We start from the raw sequence: 27,645 nt of genomic DNA on the forward strand, positions 1-27,645 counted from the left end.
TACATTTCTCTCTTAAACTGCAACTGCTACCCTCATGCAGTATTTTCACGTTTCTCACTCTCAGCGAGCGTGCTTGCTCTCCCTTGTTGAATACTAACCCAGAGCCAGGTTGGGTACAACCAGCTTGGATACTAACATACACACACAGCTCGATCGACTACAAGTGAATGATGGGAAAGAATGGGAAAAGGAATGCATCATACTGAACCAAAGCAATTATTGACATGTGCAAGAAGGAATTAACTCGTTACTTCTAGCTTTTTGGGGATCGCAGCATCTGGGCAAAGCGAAAAAAATCCCACCCGAAGAAGAACTGGCTAAGATTTCGATTTGCTCAGAAAAGATGGCAGGCAGAGTACAACTGATACCTCCAGTCTGGTTCCCCACTCCAGTGCGCACGCACGGGTCGGGGAGCAGAAGAAGAATAGACGTCTAGCAAAAACCGACACGCACTCCAGGTGCGGCTCGGTCATACCTCGCCCCGACTCATGAAACGAACCCCGACCCAGTGGACACTCGCGGTCGAGGGTCCACTACTCGGGGTCTTCCGTCATCCGTCATCGTCGCGTTTGAAATTGAGAGAAGACCATGTGCTACGATATATCCAGAGACACAACATCCTTGGCGCGTTAATATCCAATCGTTGTCGTTCATCGCATCATCCACCGGTCGAATGCCGGTATCCTGGGATCGAGAATTTACTCAGACAGGCCAAGGTTCTCCTCAGCAGGGACCACACGGACGGTGTTGGTGTGGCCCTGGCCACCGCGCCAGCCCTGGACACAGACGATGTTGTCGCCCTTGTTGATGATGCCGAGCTTGAGACCGTGGTTGATACCCCACTTGAGACGGCGGTCAACATCCTCCTGCCAGATCTTGACGTTGAAGTCGGGCTTCTTCTCGGGGAAGAGGAAGGGCCAGACACCACGGTACAGGTGGGAGTACCGGGAGGCCTTGGCGTTGCGGGAGACCATGATGATGGGGCAGACGGGGCGGTACTTGGAGACATAACGAGCGGTTTGGCCGCTACATCGAATGTCAGCATGTCATTCGATCCGACAGAAGCGTGGCACTTACCTAGTGGTCAGGACCACGATGGCACCAGCGTTGAGTTCCAGACTGGCGCTGACGGCGGCCATGGCGATGGACTCAACAGTGTCGGTGGGGCGGGGAGCAAGGTTACGGAGCTCATCGAAGACGTTGAAGTGGGGGATGGCAACCTCGGCGAGCAAGCAGGTCTCGGACATCATCTTGACGGCCTCGGAGGGGTAGGAGCCCTTGGCGGTCTCACCGGACAACATGACACAGTCGGCACCGTCGAGAACGGCGTTGGCAACGTCGGACACCTCAGCACGAGTGGGGCGGGGGTTGTAGGTCATGGACTCGAGCATCTGGGTGGCGCAGATGACGGGCTTACCCTTGATGTTACACTTGGCGATCATCATCTTCTGGGCGATGAACACCTTGGGGGCGGGGATCTCGATACCAAGGTCACCACGGGCAACCATGACACCGTCGGTCTCCTCAAGAATCTCATCGAAGTTGTTGACACCCTGCTGGTTCTCAATCTTGGCAATGATCTGGATCTCCTTGCCCTCCTCGCCGAGGACCTCACGGATCTGACGGATGTCGCTGCCGCGGCGGATGAAGGAAGCGAAGACCATGTCGACGTCGTTCTTAACACCGAACTTCAAGTCGGCAATATCCTTCTCGGACAGAGCGGGAAGGTCGACATCAGTGCCGGGCAAGTTGACACCCTTGCGGGAGGAGATGTTGCCGTTGTTCAAGCACTTGACGCGCAGGGTCTTGTCATCGACGACCTCCAGAACCTCGAAGGACAGGATACCATCATCGACGTAGATGAGCTTTCCGGGAGCAATCACCTTGGTGATGTTCTTGTAGTCAAGGTACCTACAAGGATGTCGATCAGTCTCCGTCGACTCGAGTGCGCCCACAATTGACGACGTGGTGATTCGCGAACATCACCTGCAGCGAAGTGACTTACATGTTCTTGTCATCACTGGCAGTAGCATATTGCTCATCAGTGGTGATGTTCAGCTCGTGGCCAGCCTTGATGGGGATATCGGCGTCGCCGACGGTGTTTCCGGTACGGATCTCAGGTCCTTTCTACGGTCGGGTCAGATGCGTTGTTCGTGGCGCCCGGTTAGAAGCACTTACGGTATCAAGAGCAATAGCCAGAGGACGGCCTTCCTGAGTGCGAGCAGCCTCGCGGGCGTTGTCGATGACGGATTGGTGGTACTATCGAAATCAGCATCAAGACGGAGCGGTGGCTTCAGGCCAACTACTCACCTCGTAAGAACCGTGGGAGAAGTTCATGCGAACGACGTTCAGACCAGCTGGATTACAGGTTAATTCCCAGAAGCTCCCCGAGTCGGATACTGTTCAACGTACCTCTGCGGAGCATGTTAATCTTCTCGGCGGAGTTGGTCTTGGGACCTAGAAGCGGGGCAATGTCAGTTACAGACGAAATCATGGTCGCTGAAGCTCTACTGCATGGCAATCAATGCAGAGCGCCTGGAGGATGAGCGTACCGATGGTTCCGATGATGGAGGTGCGGCGGAAGTTCTTGGAGGGGACCATCTCCGTGTTGAGCTTGGAGTGCCACTCCAGCTTCATACGGTTGCTCAGATGGTCGAGAGAGGAACTGGCGGCCATTTTGGATAAGGTAGGTATCTGTACTGAACCGGATGGAAAGTATCAGAAGAGGTGAGTGAAATTGGAGAGAGGAGAGGTTTGGAGAGAAAGAAAGAGAGGAGGAGGAGGAAGAGAAGAAGCAGAAGGGAAGAAGAGAGAGAGAGAGAGAGGGGGGGGGGGGTGGGAGGAAAGATAGGAAAGAAAAGATGGACAGCGGCGGATCCGGTGAGTGAGCGACCGACTAGAGCAAGTCAAGAGGGGTGTGGGTGAGCGAGTGGTCCGTTCTTCGGTCTGGAAAAATGTTGGCAGCCGTTTTTTCCAGGTTGCTCTTCTCTCCCCTTTGAGCTTCTCGGTCGGTTCCCCACGGGTAGCTGGCCTTCGTGCCTTCGTTTCTACGTAACTGAACTCATTGCTATTATTAATAATGGCTTGTCGTTCATGGCAACTTGGACTTATCTTCGGACTACTACTCTACAACTCTCGAGAAACTATCCCAATAACTAGGAGGATCATCCTCTGCTTAACCAGCATCCCGAGTCCAGTCTGCCAGCTACCGTGTACATCTCCGTCCAGTACTAGGGAATTCTGTATGGAAACCCCGCCGCCAACCGGAGCGGAATCCTCAGGCACACCTCCCCGGCGACTCTCCCAATTCGGTTCCATGTTGAGGATGATCCATGATCCATGATCCATGAGGTTTTACCCTATCAACTCCATCGTAGCCTCCTAGTCTATCACCAGCCATTGTCTCTTGGTGCTTTCCGTCCAGAACCAGCTTGCCCCGATGGATCAAGGACCACATGACAAAACCACTGGAGGAGACTCCCTCCCCACCATGCCCATCACTTCGATCAATCAGGGGCCGCAGAGGACGAATCTCCCATCTTTTTGCTGGGAACATGGAGCCGAAGTGGATGAGACCAACCCGTAGGGCTGAACAGTATCCCTCAGCAGTCAGCACCGTACGGAGACAATCAGTCCAATTATAAACCATGGCGAGTATGCAACCCGATTTCATGTGTGCGACTCTTCTTCCGGGGATTGATGATCGGAGACCTCCGTCTCCGTCACACACCCAGACTCAGGCGAGCAAGAGCAGTATCAACTGAATCTGGTTAGGTGTCTCTCTCTTTACGCAAGCTAACCATGCACATCCGATCATCACTACCTCACTTTTCCATTATACGGGAGTATATCTGTATTGTGTATAGCAAGCTGTACGTACTTCCGACCTCCGCATCATCTATGCTCTTCCATCTCCGATTGGTCAGACTGCAATTCACCAACCAGGCATCTCCGATGTTTTCAAGGTTGATAACGAGAGCCCTGAGCCCAGGCTCGGTTGCCGACTCGGGACTCCCGGTGAACCTGCCATTCAAACTACCTCTGTTGCCTCAGAGACCAGGCCGCAACTGACCCTCCGCGGCGGCCCGCACTTGGCTTTCTCCGTTCAGAGACTTTTAGACTAAGCCCCGGTGCGCGGAGTTTCTGGCCTGCCCGGCACGCACGGCAGTTACTCCGGTCCACACAGGTTGTTTGGATTTACTTCGTGTCTGACTCGGAGATAGGTGGTTGTTGGATCCGTTGGGTGTTGGTGCCTTGGGGTGTCGAGAGTGAGCTTTTGCGTTTTCTGTTGGTAGGAAGGAGTCTTGGTGTTTGGGTGAGGTACTGTACTCGTGGCCTGTCACTTGATGTGTAGTTTGTATGGAGATAAGGGCGATGGCTCGCTTCTAGGTTGTAGTCATTGCGTTCGATTACTGATTGTCGATGCATATATCTGGTTCAACGCAAACCCCGAGGTCCTCGATTGAGGATCGCAGACTACTCATCAAGTATGTCTTTCTTTCAGAGCACTATCTTCGGCGGCAGTTGCTACCTATAGTAGTTATACTAAGCTGTCTCCCTCGACACAATCGATATAGTGCATAAGTGCTGGTTCTTCAGCTCTCTGCCCCGGGTGTGGAGACAAGAGATACTGTACTCGACATACTATTGTCGACAAGACTCCTGCAGTGTGCATTCAGCACAATACCAACTTACCCAATCAAAAGCAGTTCCAAGCTGGGATAAACTCCACAGTGTGAATGGACAGTGACTAGCATCTTGAATTCAAACTTCACATCTACATCTCACACATCAAGATCCCCCTCCAAGGAGACACCGACAACCCCAGCACAGCCACAAACAAGCCACCCAGCCACCCCACGCACACACTGACAACCTGAACCTTGAACCCATCCGCCCACATCCTCCCTTCCTCAGGGCTCCCTCACCGCCTTTCCATAATCCTCACAGGTGCCTAAAACACTGGCACTGCAGTCTGGACAAATCACTCGCCCACGTCATGTGCCCGCGAAGCACGTGAACCCCTTCCCGCGGGCGGGCGGGCTTTCTCCTTCCTCCATCGTTCCCAACTCCTCACGTCTCCGCTCCGAATCAGCTATCGACCTACAGGCAGCGCTTCACTCTTGAAAATCAGAAGTCTGAAAACAAGGCCTGCTTGAAAATGTAAGGCTACTGGGTTTCCGTTCCTTGTCAGGTTAGAGAGAAAGAGCTCTAACGGACGGCGCAGATATCGAGTGCAACTTCCCCTCTTCTCCTCCCGGTTGTCGATTATCGACTGTCGATCTTCTTGATCTCGACTTCCATCGTACCATACCACACACGCACGCACGCACGCACGCACGCACGCACGCACGCAGAATTCAAGATGGTGGGTTTTTGCTGCCTTCTTCAACAAGAACATGAAACTGGCGGGTAGCATACGCGAACCGGGGAGAGAAGTGTACTGATTTATGACCGGTTGGTCGGGCTACTAGTTGGGTCGTCTCAGTCATTACGCTTTTGATGCGGTACTTAGTACGTGTTTTTTTTTTTTCATTCTCTCATCGGTCGCCGAGGGCAACCCCTTAAACAACAGATGCTAACCCGCCTTCGCTTCTACCAGTCTCCGCCTTCCTGGCCGGCATCAAGCGGTCGACTGGATTAACGTAATAACTCCCTCCTACTTCCCGCGCATGTGCAGTTTGCGCACCTCAACCTCGGACGGTTGAGGCTGGGTTAACTTCAACCTCGTATATCAAGCTAACTCCTATTCCTCACGCCTGCCCCTGTCCCGGGTTGTGCGTGGGGTCCTTCACAGCCCCAGTCTCGAAACCGACAAAATCACCGATAACAAGGATTTCAAGCAGTGGATCGACAAATACCTCGGCGTGGGCGAGTGGGTGATGGACCAGTCCGTTGCGGTCCTCGGGTCGACCAGCTGGTTTGAGCGGAGACGGTAAAGGTTGATCGTCGTTGGCGGCTGAGTCGGCTGCCCCTCTTTCTTTCCTCTGTTTCGGCCTAGATGAAGTGGCAGGGTCGGTGAACTTGGAACGGAACTTCGATGTCGGAATCGGTTGCAGCGCCCTTTTACATGCCTGTTTCGGTTATGGTTGGCAGGATAGAGGAAAGAACTCCCCCTCTTCTTGCCCGTCAAGCCCGGGTGATCCTCCACGCGTCCGGGTCGGTTTCTTATATGCATGGTGATCGTACGGCGGGAATGCCGCTCGGTTGATGTTGCAACAGCAAAGCTTGGCGTTAGGAATATCCTTCATTATTTGTGCACCTTGAGTCGTCTCTTCACTCATGTACTTGACACTGGCGCTCTCCTCGATACAACCAATGTACATAAACTCATGTCGATAGCAAACAGTTATCGTACCACGCCTGGTTTATCCACAACAACCAATGCATATCTCGACTACAGTCATCCTTCGCAGTGTGGCTGGGCTGTGAATGCAAGCGATATCACTGAGACTTGAGCCCCCATCCCCAGAGCCAATGGTTGCACTGCCATGGAGGGGTCGGTTACTCTGCCACGGTGCTCAGCTCTGATCCACGTCCGTTATTGAAGCGGCAACGTACTTCAATGCAAGACACCAAAGCAATGTAACTGGGTAGCTTTCAAGATTGGAGCGAAGTAGATAAATGACATGATGCGCGCATCCGCAATGTTTCGGACAACTCGGCCTCACGTGTGGAGTAGTGCATCAACATCAAGTCGGCGGTAGTAAGAGATATGGCCCATGGTTTCCCAATAGTGAGCCACGCAGTCCGTTGAAAGCAGGATCAGCTGAGACGAGATAAAAGTATCTAGAAACTCGGGTCAGAGTAGACAAACGCTTGATTAGGAACAGTAGTTCTTACCGTCACGGAAGCCAAGGCCCGCCACATGGCCTCGGCTGCGCACAATTCTTGCCCCTTGGAAAAGGCCTTCGTCAGCAATCCGCACCAGGCCGCCAGGGCCGATGTCATCGGCTGCAAAGGAGATCTCCCCTCGTGGTACGTTTGGGTCCCCTGTCAGCTTGATAGCCTCGAGGCTCCCCTGTAGCGTCGCTTCGCCGTCAGTCGGCTCGGCCGCCGCGAGCGACCCATCGCGGTCGCGCTGCAGAACAAGCAGAAATTCGCAGCCGTGCGCCGAATAATCGCCAACCCAAAGGCCTTGGTATGGCTTGCGCGGTGTTGGTGTGTACACTTCCGGGTCGAGCGTGGCAAATGTCGAGAGGGTCTCATTCCGACCGGCGGCGAAGATGGGAATTCCTAGACGGAAATGCGCCCACCTTCGGATTCGGAAACCATACTCGGACATCTCCTCCAGCTGTCGAGGATTGCGTTCCCACTCTGGTAGCTGTTGCTCGACATCACGATAGACTCGATGATTGCTCGGAATGGTTGGTGGTGGCCACTGCTTACTGCTATCGAGGTCTGGAGGCAGATATTTCGAAGAGGGTGAAAAAGCATTGAAGACATGCTGCGTCTCAAGAGCCATCGGCATGCGAATTTCTCCCTGTAGATAGCGTGGCCGCCCCTCGCGCTGGGGTTTCAACAAAAGGACGGGGTCGTCCAACCATAGACTGACCCTTGGATCAAAGCTTTGTATGATGACATCTGGGTTCCAGTCCCATATTTGAAACTGGTGAGAGCGTCGCTCTGCGATGACCCGGTAGGCCTCGATCACCCCGCGTCGATGATCATAGCGCGCCAGAATCAGATTTCCTGTATGTTCTGTGTCGGAGAACCAGATTTTATGCTTAGGAATAAACCAGCAGGGATGATGGGCAATGTAGAGGCTACGGAAGGAGTCGAAAAGGCCAGGGTCATGGATAGGCTCGGGTAAGTAAGAGTTGATCAGGTTCAACCACAGTAGCTCGTTATCGACGTGATCAGCGAGAGAGCGACAGGTAACGGCTACACGAGCAAGCTCTTGGGCTGGCAGATACGCCAGAATCTGCTGGACGAGTTCTGGAGGAAGCTTTAGGATGGAACTTTCCATGATGTCTTCAGTCTCGGAGGTAAGGTCGGCTATGGAGGACTGGAGCCCGTTTTTCTGCTCTGTTGAAGTCTGTCGTGGTTCGCCCAAAGCAGCCTGGCTTGAATACCAACTGGCTGACGCAGTGGCCATCGCAGTGGTTTGGGCGTGGAGAAAGACTGTGAATGTGTGTCGAGGGGACAGTCAACTTCAGAGACGACAGCTCACAGACGGTGCCGGGGAGGAAAGGAGATATCTAGACAAAGACGATCTGCATGTTTTAAGTTAGTGTTAGTTAGGGACTGTTGCTTCTTCGACGGGCGAGGGGAGAGAGCCAGATCGCATGACATCACCCGCAGCAGGCCCGCCTCACCTCATCATCCACGCAGCAGAGACCGTGCAACGCTGTTACCAGGACATTTGAGTCAAGAGAAGTAAGGGAGCTCGATCAATTGATAGCCTGCAGGGTCTCGCATGGAAACGAACCCAAAGTTCGGGATGAACTTGGGGAACGACGGTCATTTACTCTGGCCAGAGGGAGAGTGATGCGCAATTCCAAATTTCGTTCCCTGGGAGCGATAAGATAGCAACTACCGCCACGCAGCGGTAGAGTGTGTAATCTGACAGGGGGAGGAGGCCTTTGTCCTCAGGCTCCAGACTGATAAGTGCCCAACCTATGGGGTTCCATTGATCCACTGCAATCATCCATCAATGGATCTGAGCCGATGACGCAGAAGTGATAAGTAACTTGTGGGCTATTATGAACGAGCGAAAGGCTGTAAACCTTCCACATGTCACACACACACACACACACACACACACACACACACAAACTGCCTCAACCGCCAGGCACGACGGCAGTCACCTGATGGGCGCAAGGCCTCTCCGGGAGGGCTCCAGGCTCCAGGCTCCAGGCTAAGCCCAGCTCGGGATGTTGTTTACGCTTTCCCAATCGAGACATGGCCCGGGGTCCATCACGCGTAAGGAAGGCACGCACTCGCCCTCGGCGGGCACGATCGACCCCTTGCCTAATGTAGAAAAATCATATCAAAATATCCAAATACCCCATGATCCAGAATACTTTGTCCCCGGTTGCCTCCAGGTCGCGGTTCCATGCTTCGTCGCGCTCTGTTGCCTTCGTTGCTCGGTGATATATCACCTTTCATGCACTCAACTGCACCACTGCACTTTCGTTTGGGTTGCAACACGTTTCTGTTATCATTCTCTCCTGGTAAAGTCCACTGATAGAAAGATATTATTATTACTGATCTTCTATTGTTGTACGACCTAAGCGCGCACTGTACCCAGCCGGGCCAACACGCAATGGTCGTTGAGACAAGACAGCAGTCCGGGCGCAAACGCCGGGTCAGTTCTGTCTCCGGTCCAGAGCCTCAAATCTCAGCTTCCAGTCAACAAACGATTCGTCAGTCCAATAGCTCTCATGCCACAGCTACTCCTTCCAAGAGTCGGCGACAGCCGAGGAAGAAGGTCCGCTTCTCCGATCCAGGCCCTCAGCTACACCACGGGTCGGATTATGGAACTGGACTCACTCCCGCCATGCTACGCACCTCCTTTGAAGAACGGGCGGATATAGTTCCTTTGACTAGCTCCCCAAGTCGCCGCTCGCGACGTCATTCCACGCCACTCCGGAAGACCCGCTTGCAGTCGCACTCCCCGACCTCCTCTTCGTCAGCAGGTGTGGAACAGGTGTTTCAATTTACGCCACTTCGACAGCTTCTAGACTCGCGAACCCAACGAAGAATCCGACGAGTAGGGTTAAGTGATGAGATTAACCAATTCGAGCGCGAGAAGAGGGACACAACACGTTATGAGCGTAACTTGCAGACATTGCTGCGGGAACGTGACTCTTTGAAGCAAGAGCTGGATGCGGTCAAGCGAATCGAGCGCCCGCCGAAAAGTGCATCGCTAGAGCCGGCTGACGGTCCCTCATGCGATTCTCCTCGGTCACTAGCCGAGCGTTTGGAGTCTGAGAATCGGCGATTGAGACAGGAGCTATCTTTCTCCCAAGATGATCTCATGGACAGCTCCAGTGTGGCCAACATCGGGAACGACACAATCATCGTTGATGAAAGCGGATTTGACGGAGAGACGATGCTCATCTCGAACTCACCTGATCTCAGATCTCTATGGAAACCCCAACGCTTTGATATGGATGATTGTGAGCTTTTGCGAAGCGGGAGCCCGAATGCGGATGCGGAAACCCAATTTTCCCTTCCTGACCATGACTCAGAGGCAGAAATCAATGCCCTCTTTGCAGACCTGGAAACTGCTAGGAGAGAAAAACGTGCCCTCTTCGAAGCATGCCGCTTTCGCATTGCGTCCTTTGGTGGAACTAAGCTTGAGCCTCATCTTCATCGGGCGTCCCCACCGCCAGACTTCGTAGATCAACTGATACCAAGTCTGGCTGAGACCCTTGGTCGAGCTTCGGATGCCACGCAGTCATTAAATTCTATCAAAGAGGAGTTGTCAGAACTGGGATTTCCCGGAATACACGCCGAAGAGATCATTGCAGACATGCGCGATCAGTTTCGCTCCGCACGCTTGCGTCTTGAACGAGCGGTTCCTGGAGAGACACCGAATATAGGCTTGAATGACGGCTGCGCGACTCTTAGTGCTTTGGTCAAAAGAATTGAGATCCTAATCAAAAGCTTAGGAGATGAGCGCGCAAGGGCTCTGGGCTCTAGTGATAGGGAAAGAGCCCTTCGTGTTCAATTCGACAAGCTCCTGGCTCGTTACGAAGATGCGAGCAAGAAGATCAGCGGCCTTGAAGAATCAATTGCCGGCTCTGCTAGCGACATGCTCCATACACGAATGCGGATGCAAGAGCTAGAAAAGGAAGGAGAGGAGCAAGCTGTAGGCATCGACAGGCTCAATGCCGCGCTGGACAGGTATCGCGAGGAGATCAGGGGTCTTGAAACACTTGTCACAGAATTAGAGTCAGATAAAGTCACGAACAGCGACATTTACAGTCAGCAGGTGTCGAAGCTTCAACTACAAGTCACTGAACAGGAAGACGCCCGTCGCGTCGCTGAGAGTACGGTTGCAGAGTGTGAAGCCCGCATCCGCGAATTGGAAGACACTGTTGAACAGAACCGTGCTCGATCGTGCCAACTGAGGGTCAAAGTGGAGACCCTGGAGTTGGAGCGTCAGAAGGCAATGGAACGTCTCGAACAGGAAGCGGCGGAGCAACTTGAACGATGTGAGAAGGAGATCGGAAGCCTCAATGTTGTCGTTGCAGAGCTCAACACCTCCCTCATGGGTGCCAAGTCAGAGATTGATAGTTTACGGCAGAGCAACGTGGGCTTGGAGCACCAGCTGCGACTCGAGACCGAAGCCAGGGACAATCTTCTGGAGACATGGGCGGCGGAGCAAGCACGCGCATTTGCCCACATGAAAGAAACTGTCAGCAACGAGCGTCGCAAGGCCAGGGTCCGAGCCGCCAATTGGGAGCTTCGGTCTGATGAACTGCAGTCGGAAAGTACCACACTGGGCAGCGAGCCTATCACACCGGTCAGCATGACCCGATTTATCGATGTGGAGGCTGGACGAGGAGAGCACCGCAAGCGTCTGGACAGTGGCATTGGGATTTTCACCGACGAGCCCAAGCAGGATGCAGATGCGGGCGCGGATATGCAGGTGCTGCTGCCCTCGGACCCGGCTGACCTATGAGCACTTTTCATTTACTACACTATTTACAGCTAGGCCATGTACCGTCTGACTTGCATGCGTGTACCAGTTCGGTTTGGGACGATACGATCTGTGTTTTGGTCTTGTTTGGCGTCTTGCTAATGCGGTCTGGTTTTTGTTTCGGGATATATCTTTAGCTTACACATTGACCACGTGTAAACCGGTTGAGTGAAACGCTGTGAGCCGTAGAGTCTGTATGTCGTACGAGCTGTGGATAACATAGAGACACCTCAAATTCATTCTTCTATGTTGTAGATAGATTTCAGCATCAGTACAGACAATATTAGTAGTATAGTAAGAAGCTGCTGTTCATGCCTTAGGATAAGGTTGATCCCGCGTGGGGGCGGAAGGTGTCCCTGTCCCGACTGTTGCGTGGTTTGGTTGCCCCGGCAAACAAACGGTTCTAGGTTTCCTGCTGGGACGGTCAATTCGGTCCGTACTGATTCAAGTCAACATTGAAATAATGAGGACGGTTATGGCACGTGGCATGCAAGGACCTTGTACTGGGCTGGGCGAACAAGAGCAAAAAGGGTTGGTGTGATTGCTTGAATGATTCAGGTGGACAAGACAGGCAGCAAGCAGCGCGGAAAAAGGAGGTGTGGAGTATAACTGGGATACAGGGTGTTAAGGCAAGTCAGCGATCGGGGTCAAACAACTAAGTCTACACTAGGCCAGCAGAGTCCTTCCACGAATGATTCTAGAAGAGCGCTAAAGCACAGTCCGGTGTCAATGGTATTACGATCGTCCCCCTTCCCATCCCCATCGGTTGGTCCTAATTCCTGTGACCCCTCTTCCATGCAGGGACACGATGGTCAGGTACGTAGTCTACTGTAAGCTGCAATGCATAAGCCATGCGGGACGGGGCAGGCAGACACAAAGACAGATAGACACATTGTCAGTCAGTGCCAACGATGTCAATACATAAGTTATGGAGCGCTTGGGCGCCCATGCCTCCTGATCACCCTGCGGTAGACTACTGGTCCTTCCCAAGGCCATGTTGGCCCGGGGGTTGTCTGCAAGTGCTCCCTGGGAAGCTATGCATGCAGTGCAGTGGTGTGCCTTCCAGGCAGTGGTGAACGACCATGGTCGCTGATTCGCTCGTGGGGAGCTGCAAGCTGGCCTTTAGTCTAGGGGCGTGGGGTGACTTTTCGGCGACTGCAGGAGATTGCAGGGAGCTCGGCCACTAGTATCACTGAGTACCAGTGCGAAGTAACTTAGAGGATAGCGCGCCTCTGAATTGAGAGATGCTATCCGGGGATTGGAGGGGGGCACAGGAGTATGCGACAATGGGTGTCAGTTGGGACAGGAAGAAAGGGAGAAATTGGTTCAAGTTCCAAGCACACTGGAGAGATGTTTCACAGGCCCCCCCCCGAGAGGGGTCGTTTCAAACGGGCTTCGATCTACATCAGCAATAAAGTTCTGGCAGAGAAAGGAAAAACTGTTGGTAAGGGAGGCGCCATCATCGCTGAAGGATGGCTGATTCAAGGGCGACAAAGTGTAAGAATCAAAAGGCGCCGGAGAATGAATGTGTTGTTGTACCACCGTTTGTCTTTTTTTTTTTTCTGAGAGGAGACCAATAGTGCGTGGAACTATTATGCAGGAGTATCCACTAGAAGGAAGGAAGGAAAGAAGGAGAAGAGAGGGATGAAGTGATAATTGGAATAATAATGATTGTTCTGTTCTGTTCTGTTCTGTTTTGTTTCTTGTTTCTTGTTTCAATCAAAGTGAAGCCGCGGATCCGACCCCTGAAAACCAAGAACCGTGCCTGAGGCCGTTGTCCAGCTCATCTCCACTTTTCGACCCGTTCTCGCCTTCTGGCTTCCTTCTCTTCCTCTTCTTCTGCTGCTTCGGCTGCTGTGACTGCCTTTCTCCTCTTTCTCTTCTCCTTCTCTCCTCCTCCTCCTTCTCCTTCTTTGCATTCTTCTTACACTCCTCAAACTATGGTTATTGGAAATAACCATCCCTGATTACTGGCCCAAATTCCTCAATGCTCTGTGTTGTTGTTGCTCACCACCATGGTTCTATCTCCTCCTCCCACCTCTGACCTGTCTCACTAGCTTTGACCCCCCCCACCACCAACCCGAACCAAACCACGTCTCCCTCCCGTTTGTTTTTTGTTGTTGGCCTCTGTTTATATCACGTCACACGCTCTGCCCTCCCTCCCCATCAGGAGCGCGTCTGAACTTCCTACCTGGTGGCATCGCTGCTTCCTCTCCGCCATCGATCGCCACTAAATAATATCTACGCCCTTGCCTACCTCCCTTTCCTCCCCTCAGTCAACTCCGCTCCTCTGTCGATCCCCAGGCATCCGGTCCGGGACGATCCGCACCCCAGCTCTCTCCTGACACTCTGCGCCCGCGCTCCTTTATTACCGACCAAAAGTTATCATGAATGACACCGGTGGTCATCCAGGTGTGCGGAGCCTGCTCGCTAAGTTCGAAACCAACCAAACCAGCGCTCCCTCACCACCCTCGCGAGGTCGATCCCCTGCCGGTTCTGACAACTCGGGCTCTGCTCGGCCTTTATCCAAAATCCGTGCGAGTTTCGTCGCTGTTGACGGGGCCACTCAGCCCAACCCTCTAGCAGGCTTGCGCAGTGTCAGTGTGCGCAGCGACAGCCCCGCCGGTCCAACTAGAGTGCGGAGCTTTCACTCGGATGACATGGAGAGTGGTTTGAAGAGTCCATTGTCACCCACGGGCAATGGCTTCCCATGGAGGACCTCTGCTCTATCAACGATGGAGCAAGAGGTGGTACCGAAGCCAACTATGGAGAAAGTCGCTACGCCCCTGGTGGAGGAGGCCAAGCCGTTGGAAGATAAGGAGAACACACCTGCCGAGAACACCACCGCGCCCACAGCAGCGGAATCAAACCCCCCTTCCCCCAAGAAAACTGCAGCCTCGCGCCCAGCTGCGATCCAGGTGGCGAAGAGGTCGCCTCCTGTGAAGCCTGCTACGAAGTCGCCCACTCACCCTCGTACACCAACGTCCCCAGCCAAGCCTGTTGATCACACAACCAAGACTACCAGGGCGTCTAGACCATCTACCACCGCGAAGCCCACTCCGCATGAGCCCGCAAAAGTTGCAGCACATAAACCGAGCCGCCCATCTCTGAATCCTGCGACCAAGCCTGCCACCAGAACTGTGCGTCCTTCTGCGTCGGCTCGGGATTTGACTAAACCGACAGCGTCGAGCGTTTCTCGCACCACTAGAACGGTGTCTACCTCTACTCGCCCTTCAGCAACCACATCGACCACATCTACAACGGCTAAGAAGGGACCTACCGCAGTACCCTCTGCTCCTCTGTCGCGCAAGCCATCTACATTGAAGAATGCAAGCGCCACAACCCAGCGCCGCGCCATCACCCCAACGGCTGCGAGCCTTCGCAAACAAGCCCCTCGTGCTTCCCCTCCCGAGAGGCCGCACTCACGGACAAGCAATACCAGCTCCAAGCCTGTGGATGAGGGTTTCCTGGCAAGAATGATGCGCCCGACGGCCAGCTCTGCCAGCAAGTCGCACGACAAGGTTGACATCAAGAGTCCGCCCCGCACCACCCGGACTACCCAAGCTCCACGCCGTGTTCCTTCGAAGCTCGAAAGTCGCCCACCCCGTCTGACTAAGCCTGATCATGGCAAGCAGCGCGGAGCTTCTGCAGAGCCTCAGAAGCCTCAGCCTAAGCCAGAGCAAGATGCTGCTCCAAAGGAAACCCTGGCATCGCATGTGGCCCTTCAGGAGAAGCTTGCAGAGCCTGAGCCCATCGTTCCCGAAGAGGCTCCTGTTGTTGAGGAGGAGCTCAAGGAGCCCAAGGAACCCGAGGAGCCTAAGGAGCCAGTGGTCGAAGAGGTAGTTGCTCCTATGACTGAAGCCCTTGCTGAGACTCCTGTCATCCCCGGTGGTGACGAGGCCAGCGAGGAGCCAGCCATTATCGACGAGCACGTTGCTGAGCCTCTTTCTTCCGTCCCTGAAGATCATACTGTCTCTTCCGCTGAGCCAGCTACCAATGAGGCCTCTGAGCCGGAAGATCTGGCTGATGAGGTTGTGCCCATCGAAACCCATGCGGACATTGCTACCGAGACTTCTGAGAAGACCCCCCTGGAGGCTTCGAACGAGGTCAACCTTGACATGGACAAGCTTGCCCTCAACTGAGGCAGGGCTATGATCCTGATCGTCGGAACCATGACCGGTAGCTGCACCCGGGGTTGAATAAAACAATCTACTCTTCTTTTCTTTTGACATATCTTTCTTATACCCTTGGTAATTGCGATGTGACTAGGCACATGTGCCTATTTCTACATGTGTCTTCTCAATAGTCCATCATCTTTTTTATTTTTTTTATTTTTTGATTTTCCCCTTCCCCATTCCTGATTTCTACATCTCTTCTTTCGGTTCCAGCGAGCCTCTTGTTTCTCTCCAAGGAGCAAGACCGACGATGGTTGCATGTCGGAGCATTGTCCGGTGGAGTTGTTTCGGGATTCGTTGATCTTGATAGTTAGCGCTGTGTACGGAGTACTGCGTCTTGCATATGTACTGGGGTTTTCCGATAGGTTTTCCGACAGGTTTTTGATCTTGCTTGTGCTTCGTATTCGGTTTGGTATTGGGTTGCAGGAAGCCTTACGCTACTTACTAGGTTGAATATTGGACTGAATAGCAAGCAACTGTGTTTTTAGCAAATGTTCCACCAAATTGACTTTGCACTGCCCACATGAAATTATCGTCGAATGCACTATGGAGTACGTAGTGTGGTAAATGGAATGTTCCATTCTGGGGTTCCTGCAAGATAAGATCGAGATAGGGCTTAGCGCCAAAATGCTCCGGAGCCAAAAACAAAAACACTTGACTTGTTCCTGCCTGCTCTCTCTCATCTTCTTCAAGAACTCGAGCATTCCACCTTCTATTAGTTATCTAACAACAATCAAAGCAGCACAGGCCGAGCTATTGGACTCACTTATTCACCGGTGTACTACCTGGATCGGCTAGCACAATGGCGGGAGGAAGTCTGATCCGAGAGCAAGGAATCATGGTTCTGGCTGGAGTAGATGGGCCCGGTGGGTCAATGGCAAGAAATTTGTTCACGCCATCGCCCATGAGTCTGAGGGCATTTCGCTTGGACTTAGAGAGTCCGCTATCGTGAACAGCGCTCATTCTCTCCAGGCGCTATCCGCCCTCGATTCGCTCGGTCGTTTTATGATCCGTGAGTCTGAGAGAGTGGATCAAGCGGTTTTTGACTCCACCAGTCCACCTCGCTTCCCCAGAGTCAAAATCTACTTACTCCACCTTTTGTGTGGAAAGAACCTGGGAGCAACCTGGTAGCAACCTGCAATTTACGCGCTGGCTGCGCCCACACCAAGATGGCAACCACCACCATCACCAAGACTCCTCCAGCACACTCGCTGCTGCTGGAAGGTAGCGATGTCCCGTCCTCTGAGAACGATAGTACACGCTCGCCCACCGCACGGAAGTTCCGCCTCCAACAGTCGGTGGTGATAGCCCAGCTGTCGGCCGTCACGCTTACCGCCAGTGTCATCAATGGGCTGGTCGTGGTCGGTCTGCCGACGATCACCAAGGACCTTCAGCTGCCGTCCTCGCTCTCCTTCTGGCCCTCGTCCGTGAGCAGCCTGGCCACCGCGTCCACCCTGTTACTGGCGGGATCCATCGCCGATGCTATCGGCCCGCGGTGGGTTGAGCTTGTAGGCTCGTTCGCCAGCGGCCTGCTGATGATCGGGCAAGGGCTGTCTCGCAATGGGGATGAGCTGGTCGTGCTGCGCGCTCTACAGGGTGTCGGGCTGGCGTTCCATCTCGCCTCGTCAATCTCCATCATCACGCAGCTCCTGCCTCCCGGCCAGGGCCGCAACCTCGCCTTCTCATGTCTGGGTCTCAGCCAGCCCCTTGGCTTTTCCTTAGGGTTGGTCGTCGGAGGCGTGCTCGTGGACACCATCGGCTGGCGCGCGGGCTGGTATCTGGCCGGTGGAATCACCCTATTCTTCGCGGTCGTCGGCCTGTGGGCTGTCCCGCAGAGTGAGACCCATCGACACGCGGACTTGATGCACAATGTCAAGACGCAGATCGACTGGGTTGGCGCCGGGCTCGCCTCGGCCTTCATGGCGTTGGTGTGCTATCTGTTGGCGTGAGTAACTCTACAGGCCGTGTGGCATCTACTATTACGTCCCAGCAAAATAGCTAATTACATGTTAAAACAAGCATCCTGAGCGCCGATCCATCTCGCATCCGCTCCGCCGAAGCAATCGTCATCCTATGCGTGGCAGCCGTCGCCCTCCCCGCGTTCGTCTACTGGATGCACCACCAGGTCAAGCGGAACAAACCAGCTCTCATCCCCAACTCTCTCTGGCGCAACAAGTCCTTCAGTAGCATCAGCGTCACGATCGCCGTTTCTAATGCCGTGATCAACTCCATGGAACTATTCGCCAGTTTATAGTACGTTCCTTTCCCTTGGCCCCTCCTCCCCAAGCAACCCTCAAGTCTACCCCCAACCCCCATCCCCAAATAACTCACTAAGGGAAAAAAAAAACCCAGCTTCCAAGAAATCCAATCCCTCTCGGCCCTGCAAGCCTCCATCCGCATCCTCCCCAGCCTGATCATCGGCATCCTCATGAACTTCGTGATCGGGGTCTTCGTCCACCGCGTCCCAGCCTTCTGGATTGTCACGGTAACCTCCATCCTCTGCGCCGGCTCCCCCCTCCTCATGGCCCTGATCCAGCCTGCCTGGCCCTACTGGGCCAACGCCTTCATCGCCCAGCTCCTGCAGCCCGTCAGCTTCGACGCCCTGTACACGGTCGGCCTGATTATTATTACGGACAGTTTCCCGGATACGACGCAGGCGCTGGCCGGCGCGGTGTTCAACACCTCGGCGCAGTTTGGTAGTGCGCTGGGCATGGCGGTGTTGCAGGTGATTTCGACGGTGGTGGCCGCGGAGAATGCCTCGAAACAAGAGAAGCAGGCGCTGATGGCTGGCTATCGGGCAAGCTTTTGGACGATGTTTGGGTTTATGCTTGTTTGTACGGTCGTCGGGTTTGTGGGGTTGAGGAAGACGGGGAGGGTTGGGTTGAAACGGGATTAGGGTTTTGTTTTTTTGGTGACGGGATTGGGGATTGGGGGGACGGGGATGGGGTTTGGTTTATCGGGGTGGGCTGGGTATGGATCGGTGATTCAGAGAGCAAAATGTATCCTTATGTGTAGGTTTTTCTGGGTGGCTTGGTGTTTGTTTGTATATCCACTGTATACTGTACCGTTGAGATGGATCGCGGTGGGTTGTGTGGGTTGTATTATATATGTGGGTCCGTACTTATGCATGTCTTCGCGCCGTTTCCAGCTTTCATCTACATATGAAAGGTGTTTCCAAGGTCATAACATCATTTACAGATTAGCTGAAATTACCGGACAACCTGATCATGAAAGGAGCAAAGGCCACACTGATCACCCAACCCAACACACACACCCGTGGACAGGCTCGTGCAGCAGCAGCAGCAGCTACAGCCTCTTCTCCAACTTCTTCAGAAACCGGTTCACGCTGTTCTCCACTCGGTACGCGCTCTTCACAAACGTCTGCGGCCGATCCCCGGGGTTCTTCATCGCCTCCTTCGCGTACTTCTGGTGGCGCGAGGTCGCCTCCGCCTCCGTGGGTCGGTACATCTGTCGGTGGATGTCGTACTCGGCCGGCGCGTTGCCGCCTGCCACGGTTCCCCGTTGCTCGTACGAGTAGTTCGAGTAGCCGGCTATCGCGACGGCGGGGTGGATGGGAGGAGGGGGGGTGGTCTGCGGGTGTTGGTACTGATATTGGTTTGTGTACGGGGGCTGGGTTTCGGTTTGTGAAGGGGGTGAGAGGGGCTCGGTGGGAGGAGGTGCGAAGGTCATGGCGGCAGCGGCAGCAGCAGCAGCAGCAGGGTTTGCATTCTGGGCTGTTGCGTCCGTGGGTGGTGGTGCAAATGTCATGGTGGTTGCTTGCGGCGGCCCGGGCGGTCCGGGAAGCGAGCCCGTGCTGCTGAGCGAGCTGCGGGGCTGGTGCTGCTGGTGCTGGAATTCCGGGCTTTCGCCGGAAAGGAAGGCTGTGGTGTACGACGGGATTCCAGGGGGGCCGGAGATAGATGCAGATCGTGTCACCGAGGGGGAAAAGCTCAATCCCGCGCTTGGCGGTGGAGAGGCGTAGGTTCCTGGCATGGTAGTGTGGGGTCCTGGCGAAGCAGGCGAAGAGATCAGGGAGGAAAGTCCTGGGGACACTGGTGCTGCGGAAGAGGGAAACGGAAATCCTTGGTCGGGTGCAGCGGCGGCAGCCGCGAGACCCGTGCCATTGGCGTAGTCTTCTGGAGGAGGGGTCTTTTCGCGGTGCTTGATCGGCTCCGGAGCGGCGGGCGCGGCGGGGTTGTAAGGAAGGGGAGCGGATTGAGGGGCAGGATCCTGATGTTGCTGTTCAGTCGAAGGAAAGTGAGATCCGGTGGGAGCAAGGGTGGACGACAATGGAGGCGGAGGAGGGAGGGTGCTTGATGGGGTAATGGCCTGGTAGTTTGATGCAGGGTTGGCGACCACTTCTGCCTGAGAGTTGCGCGTCTGTCCGTTCTGGTAGGCGGGGTCAGTGATGGCCACTGTCTCCAGCTGTTGGACTACCGAGCTGACGGTACTCTGAGGTGGAGGGGGATATGGGTGTCGGTCCGTTTCAATCTGCGCTGCAGGCAAATCCCGTTCGATGATATCGAGAAACTGATTCGCATCCTCCACGGTCCAGAAGTAGATGTCCAGCGCGTGCAAGCGCACCAGGCTCTGCAAATCATCGTCGACTAGCTCCCATTCAGCCGCGGTGCCTGGTGGGGGAGGAAATGCAGGCGCATTCTGCGCCGCAGTTTGTGACTGTCCGTCTACCGTTACTGTGCACAGGGTCGGGAACTGGGTTGAGTGTCGCACGTGGATCTTGTCCAGAGCTACCATGCGTCAGTAAATCTTAGCACGGTGTGGAACAGCCTTAGCTAACCTCCATTGAAAGCGTCTTGCTCCGGGGTACCCGGGTTATTTGCGACTTCGATTCTGATTCTGCGCTGGGTGGCGCTCTGGAAGAGATATAGATAGGAACCTTTGTCGAACCGATGGCGACGAGTTCTTGGACTTGGTTGCGCGAAATAGTAATGAATGTCCGCGAAGCTAAAGGCGCGTCAGCTCATTCAGACAGTTGCTGGTGGCAAAATTGGCGGGGTGAGAAGCATCGCAAGAACTCACACTGTCAGCACTCGCTCCTCACCCGGCAGTGGTGGCATGGTCAGTGGATGTTGTTGATGTTGCGAAGTTCAAGAGAAAGCGATATACCACGAGGTTGACTGTGGATGGAAAATAAGGGGAAAGATGGCCCATCGACCAAGTGCAAGGCAGTGAGCGACATTTTAAACATCGGGAAGCCCATAGGAGGGGAAGATCTAACTGGCTTGTGACAAGGTGAGGGGATGCAGCGTGCAGAAGCCCGGCGGCTACAGAAGTACTACAGACGATGTTTAATTGGTTGCCCCTTCGGCAGCTCGTGTATAGATGCCTGGAACACCAGGCATTACTCGGAAGCCGTGATTTTGTTTCTCCGAAAATTTCATCTGAGCTTCCCGCCGCATCCTCGGAGGTACTCTGGTTACCGCGACGCGATTGACGACCATACCTTTTGTTGACTGCAGCAGAGCCTGATTCTTTCATAATTTCTTCGGTCTTGACGCCGACTCTCGATTTTGCTTCTTGCAGGTACGAATTGTCCAGTTACACCTTTTGTGGTTGTGATGTGTCGCTCACATTTCTCTCCGCCAGCGGTCTATCTATCCTGCTTTCCCGCACCGTGTATCCTGTCTTGCATTGGGAATTGACCACCGATATCCGGTCTTACGATACAAGATGTCTCTCACCAACCTCTCCCACGTTATCTCCCACCTGAACAATGTCACCAAGGCTCGCCTCGGTCTCACCTCGATCCCCAACACCAAGCTACACCTGAAGCTCTGCCTTGCGCTGCAAAATGACGGATTCATCTCTACCGTTGTTCGTGGCGGTCCAACTCCCCCGGCTCCGCATCAGCTCCTTGGCCACCCCAGCTCCGAGGACATCGAACCTGTGACCCAAGCGAACATCGCCTCCAGACGCCTCTGGCTCGGATTGAAGTACTGGCGCAGCGAGCCGGTTCTGGGCAAGATGAAAATGATCAGCACGCCCAAACGGAGAGTTACCGCCAAGCTCGAAGTCCTCCGGCGCGTAGTCCAAGGCCACAACACCCCCTATATCGAGGGTCTGCGGTCGCCGGGTGAGAGCTTGTACATCTCGACGGATAAGGGCATCATGGAGGCGAGAGAGTGCGTTGAAAAGAAGAGTGGCGGTCTGGTCCTGTGCCGGATCAGGTAAGCTTGGGAGGATGAAAAAGAGAGCTTCCATGTTTGAGAGTCGCTTGGGCTTTGCATTTTTACCGGAGTTTGGCCAGTCGCAGTGTCTCCTCGCATGCCGTGTATGTTCATATTGTCTTATTATTTGCGACTGTTGGTTGGATACCTTGTATAGTAACATAACTCATTTTCCTTGATGCTTTATCTATATTGCTCCGTCGAACATCTCTTCGTGGCTCGCACCGTGACGACTGCAGGCGATCCAAGTCTGGACTGAGGTGCCTGCTGGTCAGCAGGCACTGGAAGGTGCTCGGTACTCGAGTCGGCCACCCTTCTGATTCCGGGAGTACATTAAAAGTCATGCGACTGGTGAGCTTCGGCCATCGCATGCCATGCACCTTGCGGCAGCTATGAGCTATGAGGGCGCTCGCTGAGTTGTTCTAGGTTGTCTCTGGACGATGTATTTACCGACTTTATTGACCGATAGCATCTAGCATTCCTGCCCACAAGGTCGGTTTTTTGTCTTCAACCACTTGCGATTGGCTAGTCTGCTGAGATATTTTCTAACATCATAGCTTGGGAGTTTGATATTGGTCTGCTTCAATGTGGACGATAGTTCTTTTCTTTTTCTGCTGCCGGGCTAATCTTGAACGTCGCGAGAGATCGCCTGATCGTAGCTTGCTTTGAAACTAGAGAATCTTTTTCTACGATCGCTTTCAGTCTTATGACTGGGTACATGACAGCGTCTGAACAGTTCATCGGATAGACCCGTCGGGACCGGCTATGTTGTTCTGGATTCTTCATTCTGGCTGTAGCATGCTGTTAATGCTGCAACGTCTGCATCAGCTAGTCTGCCTGTTATGCTCGGCTCGACGGAGATTCCTTGTCTTGCGAAGCAGCCTAGGAAGGTAGTGTCGTGTCGCTCGATATCCGCTCATATAGCAGCCAAGCCTATGGGAGTTTGTTGTCGGGAGGTGATGCTGGGGAGAATTCATGGAATGACAGCGTTAGGCCGCCACCGGACGCTCGTAGATGTGGTGCCAGTTGAATATTTGCCGTGTTCGCCGACAGTTCAAGGCGATAATTCTATTACGGAGCTCGCGTTGGGTCCCGTATTCGACCTGCGGTGGTTATTACCTCGGAACAAATGCGTATATACCGAGACTGGACGGACATGCTGCTGACTGACTCGAGCAATGGGAAATAGGTCGTTCCGCAAGGAACGAATTATCGAAGGCTGGCCATATGTAGGACAGTGAAACCGGGAGTCGTAAACGAAATGACATAAGACAGAGGCTCCAGTTGGCTTTGGCTTTAAGCATGGCAGAGGAGAAGTTCGTTGCCCGGGATTGGCACACCCACGAATCAGTTTCGCTCCCTTGTCGGGAAGTTACCTTAGCGACCTCTCGTTGGGTCGCAATAACGTACACCATGTTTGAAAACCCCGTACTCCGGCATTGTCTCACCATTGGTGTCTGGATCAATCGATCGGATCACCGGTCAATTTGAATAACGAGAGCTTATTCGTCCCCCTCTCGCGTTTTCCTTGATTACCGATCATCGTCATCATCATCATCATCTTCTTCTTCTTTCTCGGAGTGATGATCTCCTGCTAATGCCAACTTCACCCATACCGGGGTCGACAGGCAATGATGGTTCCGGTCAATACCCATCTTGTCAGGGATCCCAGGATTCCAATAGTATGCGATGCCTCCATTTCGTCTTTCAGGTTTGGAAATGCATGGTTTTATAGCCAATAACTCAGTGAAGCTATTGCTGCGTGTTGGTGGCCTAGACGAGCATTGCGGCCGCCAAATGATTGCCCGCGCCAATAGAGAGTTGGTCAACACGTCCGCTCTGGGCTTGGGCAACCAGACGTGCAGCAAAGTGTCTGCCCAACATCCTCGAGGGATCAATGGCATCAGGTTGAGAACTGCAAGCTCCCCACACTCAAACCTCGACTGTTGGGCCGCCACCCGTGTGGTATGGAGCAGCAGTTGATATCTGCTTCCGACCCACCCCTCATTGTATCTCTAGTGTGTTCATTATTATTGCTCTTTTTAAATGTAGAGTTGTCTGCGCGCGCCGTGGTCGTTTTCGAATGCTAAATAACAAGGCTTTCAAAGCTCTCTCCCAGCGAGGGTCCGCGGTGGTATTGGTGGAGTCAACGCTAGTGTTGACTATGGTTATCTATCATAGTGCTCAGGTTAGTGCCTGGATAGATTGAATAGATATCGGCGGATTGGCATTGAAGGATCTATAAATGGATAGATGGTCAGTGGGGACGGAGACCATAATGGGGAATCAAAATATCAGGCGATGGTGGGGATCGGGATTGAACCAGGTTCGCTGGCTGGTTTGCTTGCTTTAATTGCTTGCTTTGATTTAGTGACAATGACTGGGTACCTAAGTTAGTAGGTAGTATATGGAGTAGTTTGATATTGCTTCATGGCGAGGCAGGCAGGCAGGCAGGCAGTCAGAGGACTGAGGCATCCACTCTTCTGCCCTTTCCCGAACGGGATGATCAATCATCCTCCAACTGTCAACTATGGAGTACACACCGTGCTTCTCCCACCATCCCATCCCCTTTATTCTTCTTTGATGCAGTATTCAGCCATTACTCACTCTAGTCCTCTTCGATCAAGTGGAGACACTGGAGATGCTGGCGACAGGCAAGGCCGCAAGACAGAAGAGAAACCAAACGGGGTCATCCACTCTGCGCCCAGGAACTCTAAACCGAAGCAGTCTCCCGCGCCAACTGCCATTGAATACCTAGAACCTGCATTGGGTCAATTGCCTGGATATGTCGTCCTCCCTTCATTTGATGGATGCATCTTCCCTGCGCAATCCGGCCGGTCCTTTGCTGCCCAAAACCCTACGCAACGCATCACCGAATCCTTCAACTCCTCTTCTCTTACGTTTGGTTTTGATAACCGCGGTTGAGGACGAGATCAGCGCATGAGAGTTGGCGATAGCCTGCTGATGGATAGTTTGGCTGCCTCTTGCAGCCGGGTTCATCCATGGCCCTGTACCCCATTATGCCTGTGCAGTTCCCCACTCTCTCCGTTCTTATTGTCGTGAATGCCGCTTTGCTTTTTACCATGGCCTAATTATCGTGGACCTAGCCGTGCCGGGCGTCTCTGGCTTAATCGATCCTACTAGCTTGCCCTGTCAATCGAAAGGAGCACTGTGGGGTCGAACCTTGATTGGATATGGGTCCGAGATTGATCCTTTGTCGCCGTATATACAACTGACCTATATGACTACCGATGGGCACGCGGTTGCTCTTTGACAGGGACGGGTTGCCTTCCAGGCTGATCGAGTCTCCCAGTTGCCACTGCTGTGGAGCTCTTCATTCCTCTCCTTCTTCGTACCTCACGCGCTTCAGAGATAAAAAGCTTATCTGGCGCCTGCAACAAATCGTTCTTGTACATGCCATTCATTCAAGTCAGGTTGTTTTTATAAACGTCTTCCCTATTTGTTGTTAGATTCAGCCTTCGATGGTCTGGACTGACTCGCCGCCGTCTTTCACAATTCTATAACCTCTCAGCATCCAGTATTGTTCGTCACTATTTGATACCAGTCACTATAGCTCTTGACCTTCATGCCACCTGTTCTTTCGCCTCCATTGATCACCATGTCATCGGGCCTCAGTTACTTTTCGCGGGTAACAGGAAGCAGTGGCTCTTGTACGCAGTCCATTGGCAGCGATGATTCTTGGTCTCATCACAGGTTAGCATGAGCATCGAAATTCTCTGTGTCTCGGTTTTCTCGAGACATCTAAGTCATCTGGAGGGCTCACCTTCTGCAGTGGCATTGCGCCCCAACAGCCGCCGATGTTTGGGATTCCGAGCGAAGGTCCTATCATTTACCACCCAAGGTACCAATTCATCTTGTACTACTATTCGTCATTCTTTCCAGAAGAGTTGTTGACCGAGGGAGAACTTACTCATAAGCAGCTCTACAAGGATGTCACCACCCCACATTGAACGTGGACCCATGAACGTCTCGAGTGCTGCGGCGAGGGGCCCCAAACCTATTTCACCGGACTTTAACTTCTCCATGCCGTACAGCGGGCTGCCAGTGACTTCCCAGATCAATGCCAACATAGCTGCACCATCAGGAACTTCACTAGCACGCCATACCCCTCATTATCCGGAGTGGGACCATCCTGTTCGTTTGCCGGCGGAGTCTTTGAGACGGGAATATGACTTCGCTAGATCCTTCGAGACACCGGAATACATGGTTGAGAGAAACAGCCGACGGGCTGGTGACAAATTCAAGGGTACAACCCGATATCATTCACAGAGAAGACCATCAAACCGGGATGAGTTTGACGGCCCCCACCAATTACTTGAGCCTCCCTCTCCGCGTGTGATTGCGGCACAAGGAAGGGACTTGCCTCATCTACCTACTAATCTTGATGTCTCAGAACAAGATCGTATCCTGTCCTCGGTGAACGACCGACTATCGCAGTGCGCGTTTGACTTTGTGGCGAAGTACCAGTTTCCAATCCCACTGGAGCCTGACAAGAGACAGGTGAGAGTTCCCTCAGACCGTGAATGGACTGAGTGGGTATACCTCCTCAAAAGACTGGCCACCAAGCGGCGGATCCCCGCCAGGGTCCTGTATAATGGCCAGATCAAACAGTTAGTCACCATACTGGAGAACTCCTTGGAGATGCGCCATGCTGCCAAGCATCAATCTAGGCCCATCAAGGACGATCGCAACGTCCTTCAGCTTATCTCTGCCGGTACGCAGGTGGCCAAGATTCTGAAGGATGCCGCCGCGATGGAGTACCTTGACCATCTTTATGTTGACACGGAGAAGAGCATTCAGGACCGGCGCAGTCGCCGAGTGAAATTTGCCGGCCCTTGACCTCGGATATTTGACCCTCAGTGATGATATTAATGAGTTTTCCTTTTTGGTCTTGACCACGATTCTACCATGCTATAGACCCATCGACTGGAACAAGCCATTCTGCCATTTCCGTTAGGCGTTCCCCTTGTCCATTGGAGGGTAGCCCAAGGAAGTTACTCCCAGGAGCCACATGCTTTCGTCATCATGGACCATTTGAAACCTTATCCAGTGACTTTGCCGAAGTGGTGAACCTGAATTCGGATTATGCGAGCGAAGCCATGCCACCAGCGTCCGAAATCCAACCAAGGACTCCCATTCCAAGACAATCCTTGGTCTGGGGATTGACTTGGCCTGATGATAACGATGAAACCATGCTGTTACTTGATAAGTCTTTTACGCGATCAAGAGTATTTACAGCCCCTTGCAACCATTTATTAGGACTTTCTTCTAGCCTCCTCATGATTACGACTTGTGTGCGTTCTTTTCTCTATATTTCGGGCTTTCCGTTGTTTTTGTGAGAATGACATTTCGGTTTTGACTTTCCCCTCGGTGACTGCTACTGTCCCTTAGCCCGAGCTGCATGTTTCCGTTCACTATTTCCTGTACTACATCCTTCAGGCGGATTGTGGTGGCTTTCTCATTTGCCTGCCTTGCCGTTCTTGCCCGTCTGTGGGTTCAAGTTCAGATTGTTGATCTTGCTGGCCTCTACTCTACCAGCTTTTCTTTGAATATTGTAGGCTCGTGCTTGGGTCTATCAGTGTAAGACAGGCTGTGTCTCTCGTGCTGA

At 53.4% G+C, this 27,645-nt stretch overlaps 9 protein-coding genes across 9 annotated transcripts; 6 read left to right on the forward strand and 3 right to left on the reverse strand.

The window, feature by feature from the left end:
* Positions 1-698: 698 nt before the first annotated feature.
* On the reverse strand, positions 699-2,676 carry BO82DRAFT_296188 (pyruvate kinase CDC19; the record flags this gene model as incomplete). The annotated part of the gene is made up of 7 exons (XM_025631893.1): positions 699-1,026; positions 1,078-1,911; positions 2,006-2,127; positions 2,179-2,259; positions 2,311-2,357; positions 2,413-2,457; positions 2,553-2,676. 7 exons carry the CDS (start codon positions 2,674-2,676, stop codon positions 699-701), a joined length of 1,581 nt encoding a protein of 526 aa, XP_025486659.1.
* Positions 2,677-5,069: 2,393 nt separating this feature from the next.
* Positions 5,070-6,374, forward strand: BO82DRAFT_359088 (DUF1748 domain-containing protein). Its single transcript, XM_025636476.1, has 5 exons — positions 5,070-5,163; positions 5,228-5,368; positions 5,475-5,514; positions 5,603-5,645; positions 5,798-6,374. The coding sequence occupies exons 2-5, from the start codon at positions 5,366-5,368 to the stop codon at positions 5,937-5,939; spliced, it is 228 nt and encodes a 75-aa protein (XP_025486660.1). The 5' UTR covers positions 5,070-5,163; positions 5,228-5,365; the 3' UTR covers positions 5,940-6,374.
* Positions 6,375-6,422: 48 nt separating this feature from the next.
* BO82DRAFT_204320 (F-box protein) lies at positions 6,423-8,195 on the reverse strand. Its single transcript, XM_025630634.1, has 2 exons — positions 6,844-8,195; positions 6,423-6,789 (listed from the first exon to the last, which is right to left on the reverse strand). Exons 1-2 carry the CDS (start codon positions 8,096-8,098, stop codon positions 6,668-6,670), a joined length of 1,377 nt encoding a protein of 458 aa, XP_025486661.1. The 5' UTR covers positions 8,099-8,195; the 3' UTR covers positions 6,423-6,667.
* Positions 8,196-8,948: 753 nt separating this feature from the next.
* Positions 8,949-11,817, forward strand: BO82DRAFT_346963 (uncharacterized protein). The gene has a single exon (XM_025633773.1). It carries the CDS (start codon positions 9,269-9,271, stop codon positions 11,633-11,635), a length of 2,367 nt encoding a protein of 788 aa, XP_025486662.1. The 5' UTR covers positions 8,949-9,268; the 3' UTR covers positions 11,636-11,817.
* A 2,013-nt stretch (positions 11,818-13,830) lies between these two features.
* On the forward strand, positions 13,831-15,941 carry BO82DRAFT_204707 (uncharacterized protein). The gene has a single exon (XM_025630635.1). The coding sequence runs from the start codon at positions 14,041-14,043 to the stop codon at positions 15,793-15,795; it is 1,755 nt and encodes a 584-aa protein (XP_025486663.1). The 5' UTR covers positions 13,831-14,040; the 3' UTR covers positions 15,796-15,941.
* Positions 15,942-16,997: 1,056 nt separating this feature from the next.
* BO82DRAFT_387278 (putative MFS transporter) lies at positions 16,998-18,724 on the forward strand (the record flags this gene model as incomplete). The annotated part of the gene is made up of 3 exons (XM_025638298.1): positions 16,998-17,773; positions 17,848-18,081; positions 18,181-18,724. The coding sequence occupies 3 exons, from the start codon at positions 16,998-17,000 to the stop codon at positions 18,722-18,724; spliced, it is 1,554 nt and encodes a 517-aa protein (XP_025486664.1).
* A 278-nt stretch (positions 18,725-19,002) lies between these two features.
* BO82DRAFT_321725 (uncharacterized protein) lies at positions 19,003-21,008 on the reverse strand. Its single transcript, XM_025632742.1, has 3 exons — positions 20,869-21,008; positions 20,627-20,793; positions 19,003-20,576 (listed from the first exon to the last, which is right to left on the reverse strand). The coding sequence occupies exons 1-3, from the start codon at positions 20,904-20,906 to the stop codon at positions 19,135-19,137; spliced, it is 1,647 nt and encodes a 548-aa protein (XP_025486665.1). The 5' UTR covers positions 20,907-21,008; the 3' UTR covers positions 19,003-19,134.
* Positions 21,009-21,248: 240 nt separating this feature from the next.
* BO82DRAFT_396097 (mitochondrial 37S ribosomal protein uS8m) lies at positions 21,249-22,016 on the forward strand (the record flags this gene model as incomplete). Its single annotated transcript, XM_025638823.1, has 2 exons — positions 21,249-21,372; positions 21,436-22,016. A coding segment is annotated over exon 2 (495 nt), but the record flags the coding sequence as incomplete, so codon positions are not given.
* Positions 22,017-25,312: 3,296 nt separating this feature from the next.
* Positions 25,313-27,006, forward strand: BO82DRAFT_204788 (uncharacterized protein). The gene is made up of 3 exons (XM_025630636.1): positions 25,313-25,730; positions 25,810-25,878; positions 25,958-27,006. Exons 1-3 carry the CDS (start codon positions 25,603-25,605, stop codon positions 26,874-26,876), a joined length of 1,116 nt encoding a protein of 371 aa, XP_025486667.1. The 5' UTR covers positions 25,313-25,602; the 3' UTR covers positions 26,877-27,006.
* The last annotated feature ends 639 nt before the right edge of the window (positions 27,007-27,645 follow it).

The sequence above is a fragment of the Aspergillus uvarum genome, assembly GCF_003184745.1.
Source record: "Aspergillus uvarum CBS 121591 unplaced genomic scaffold BO82scaffold_84, whole genome shotgun sequence".
Taxonomy (NCBI): domain Eukaryota; kingdom Fungi; phylum Ascomycota; class Eurotiomycetes; order Eurotiales; family Aspergillaceae; genus Aspergillus; species Aspergillus uvarum.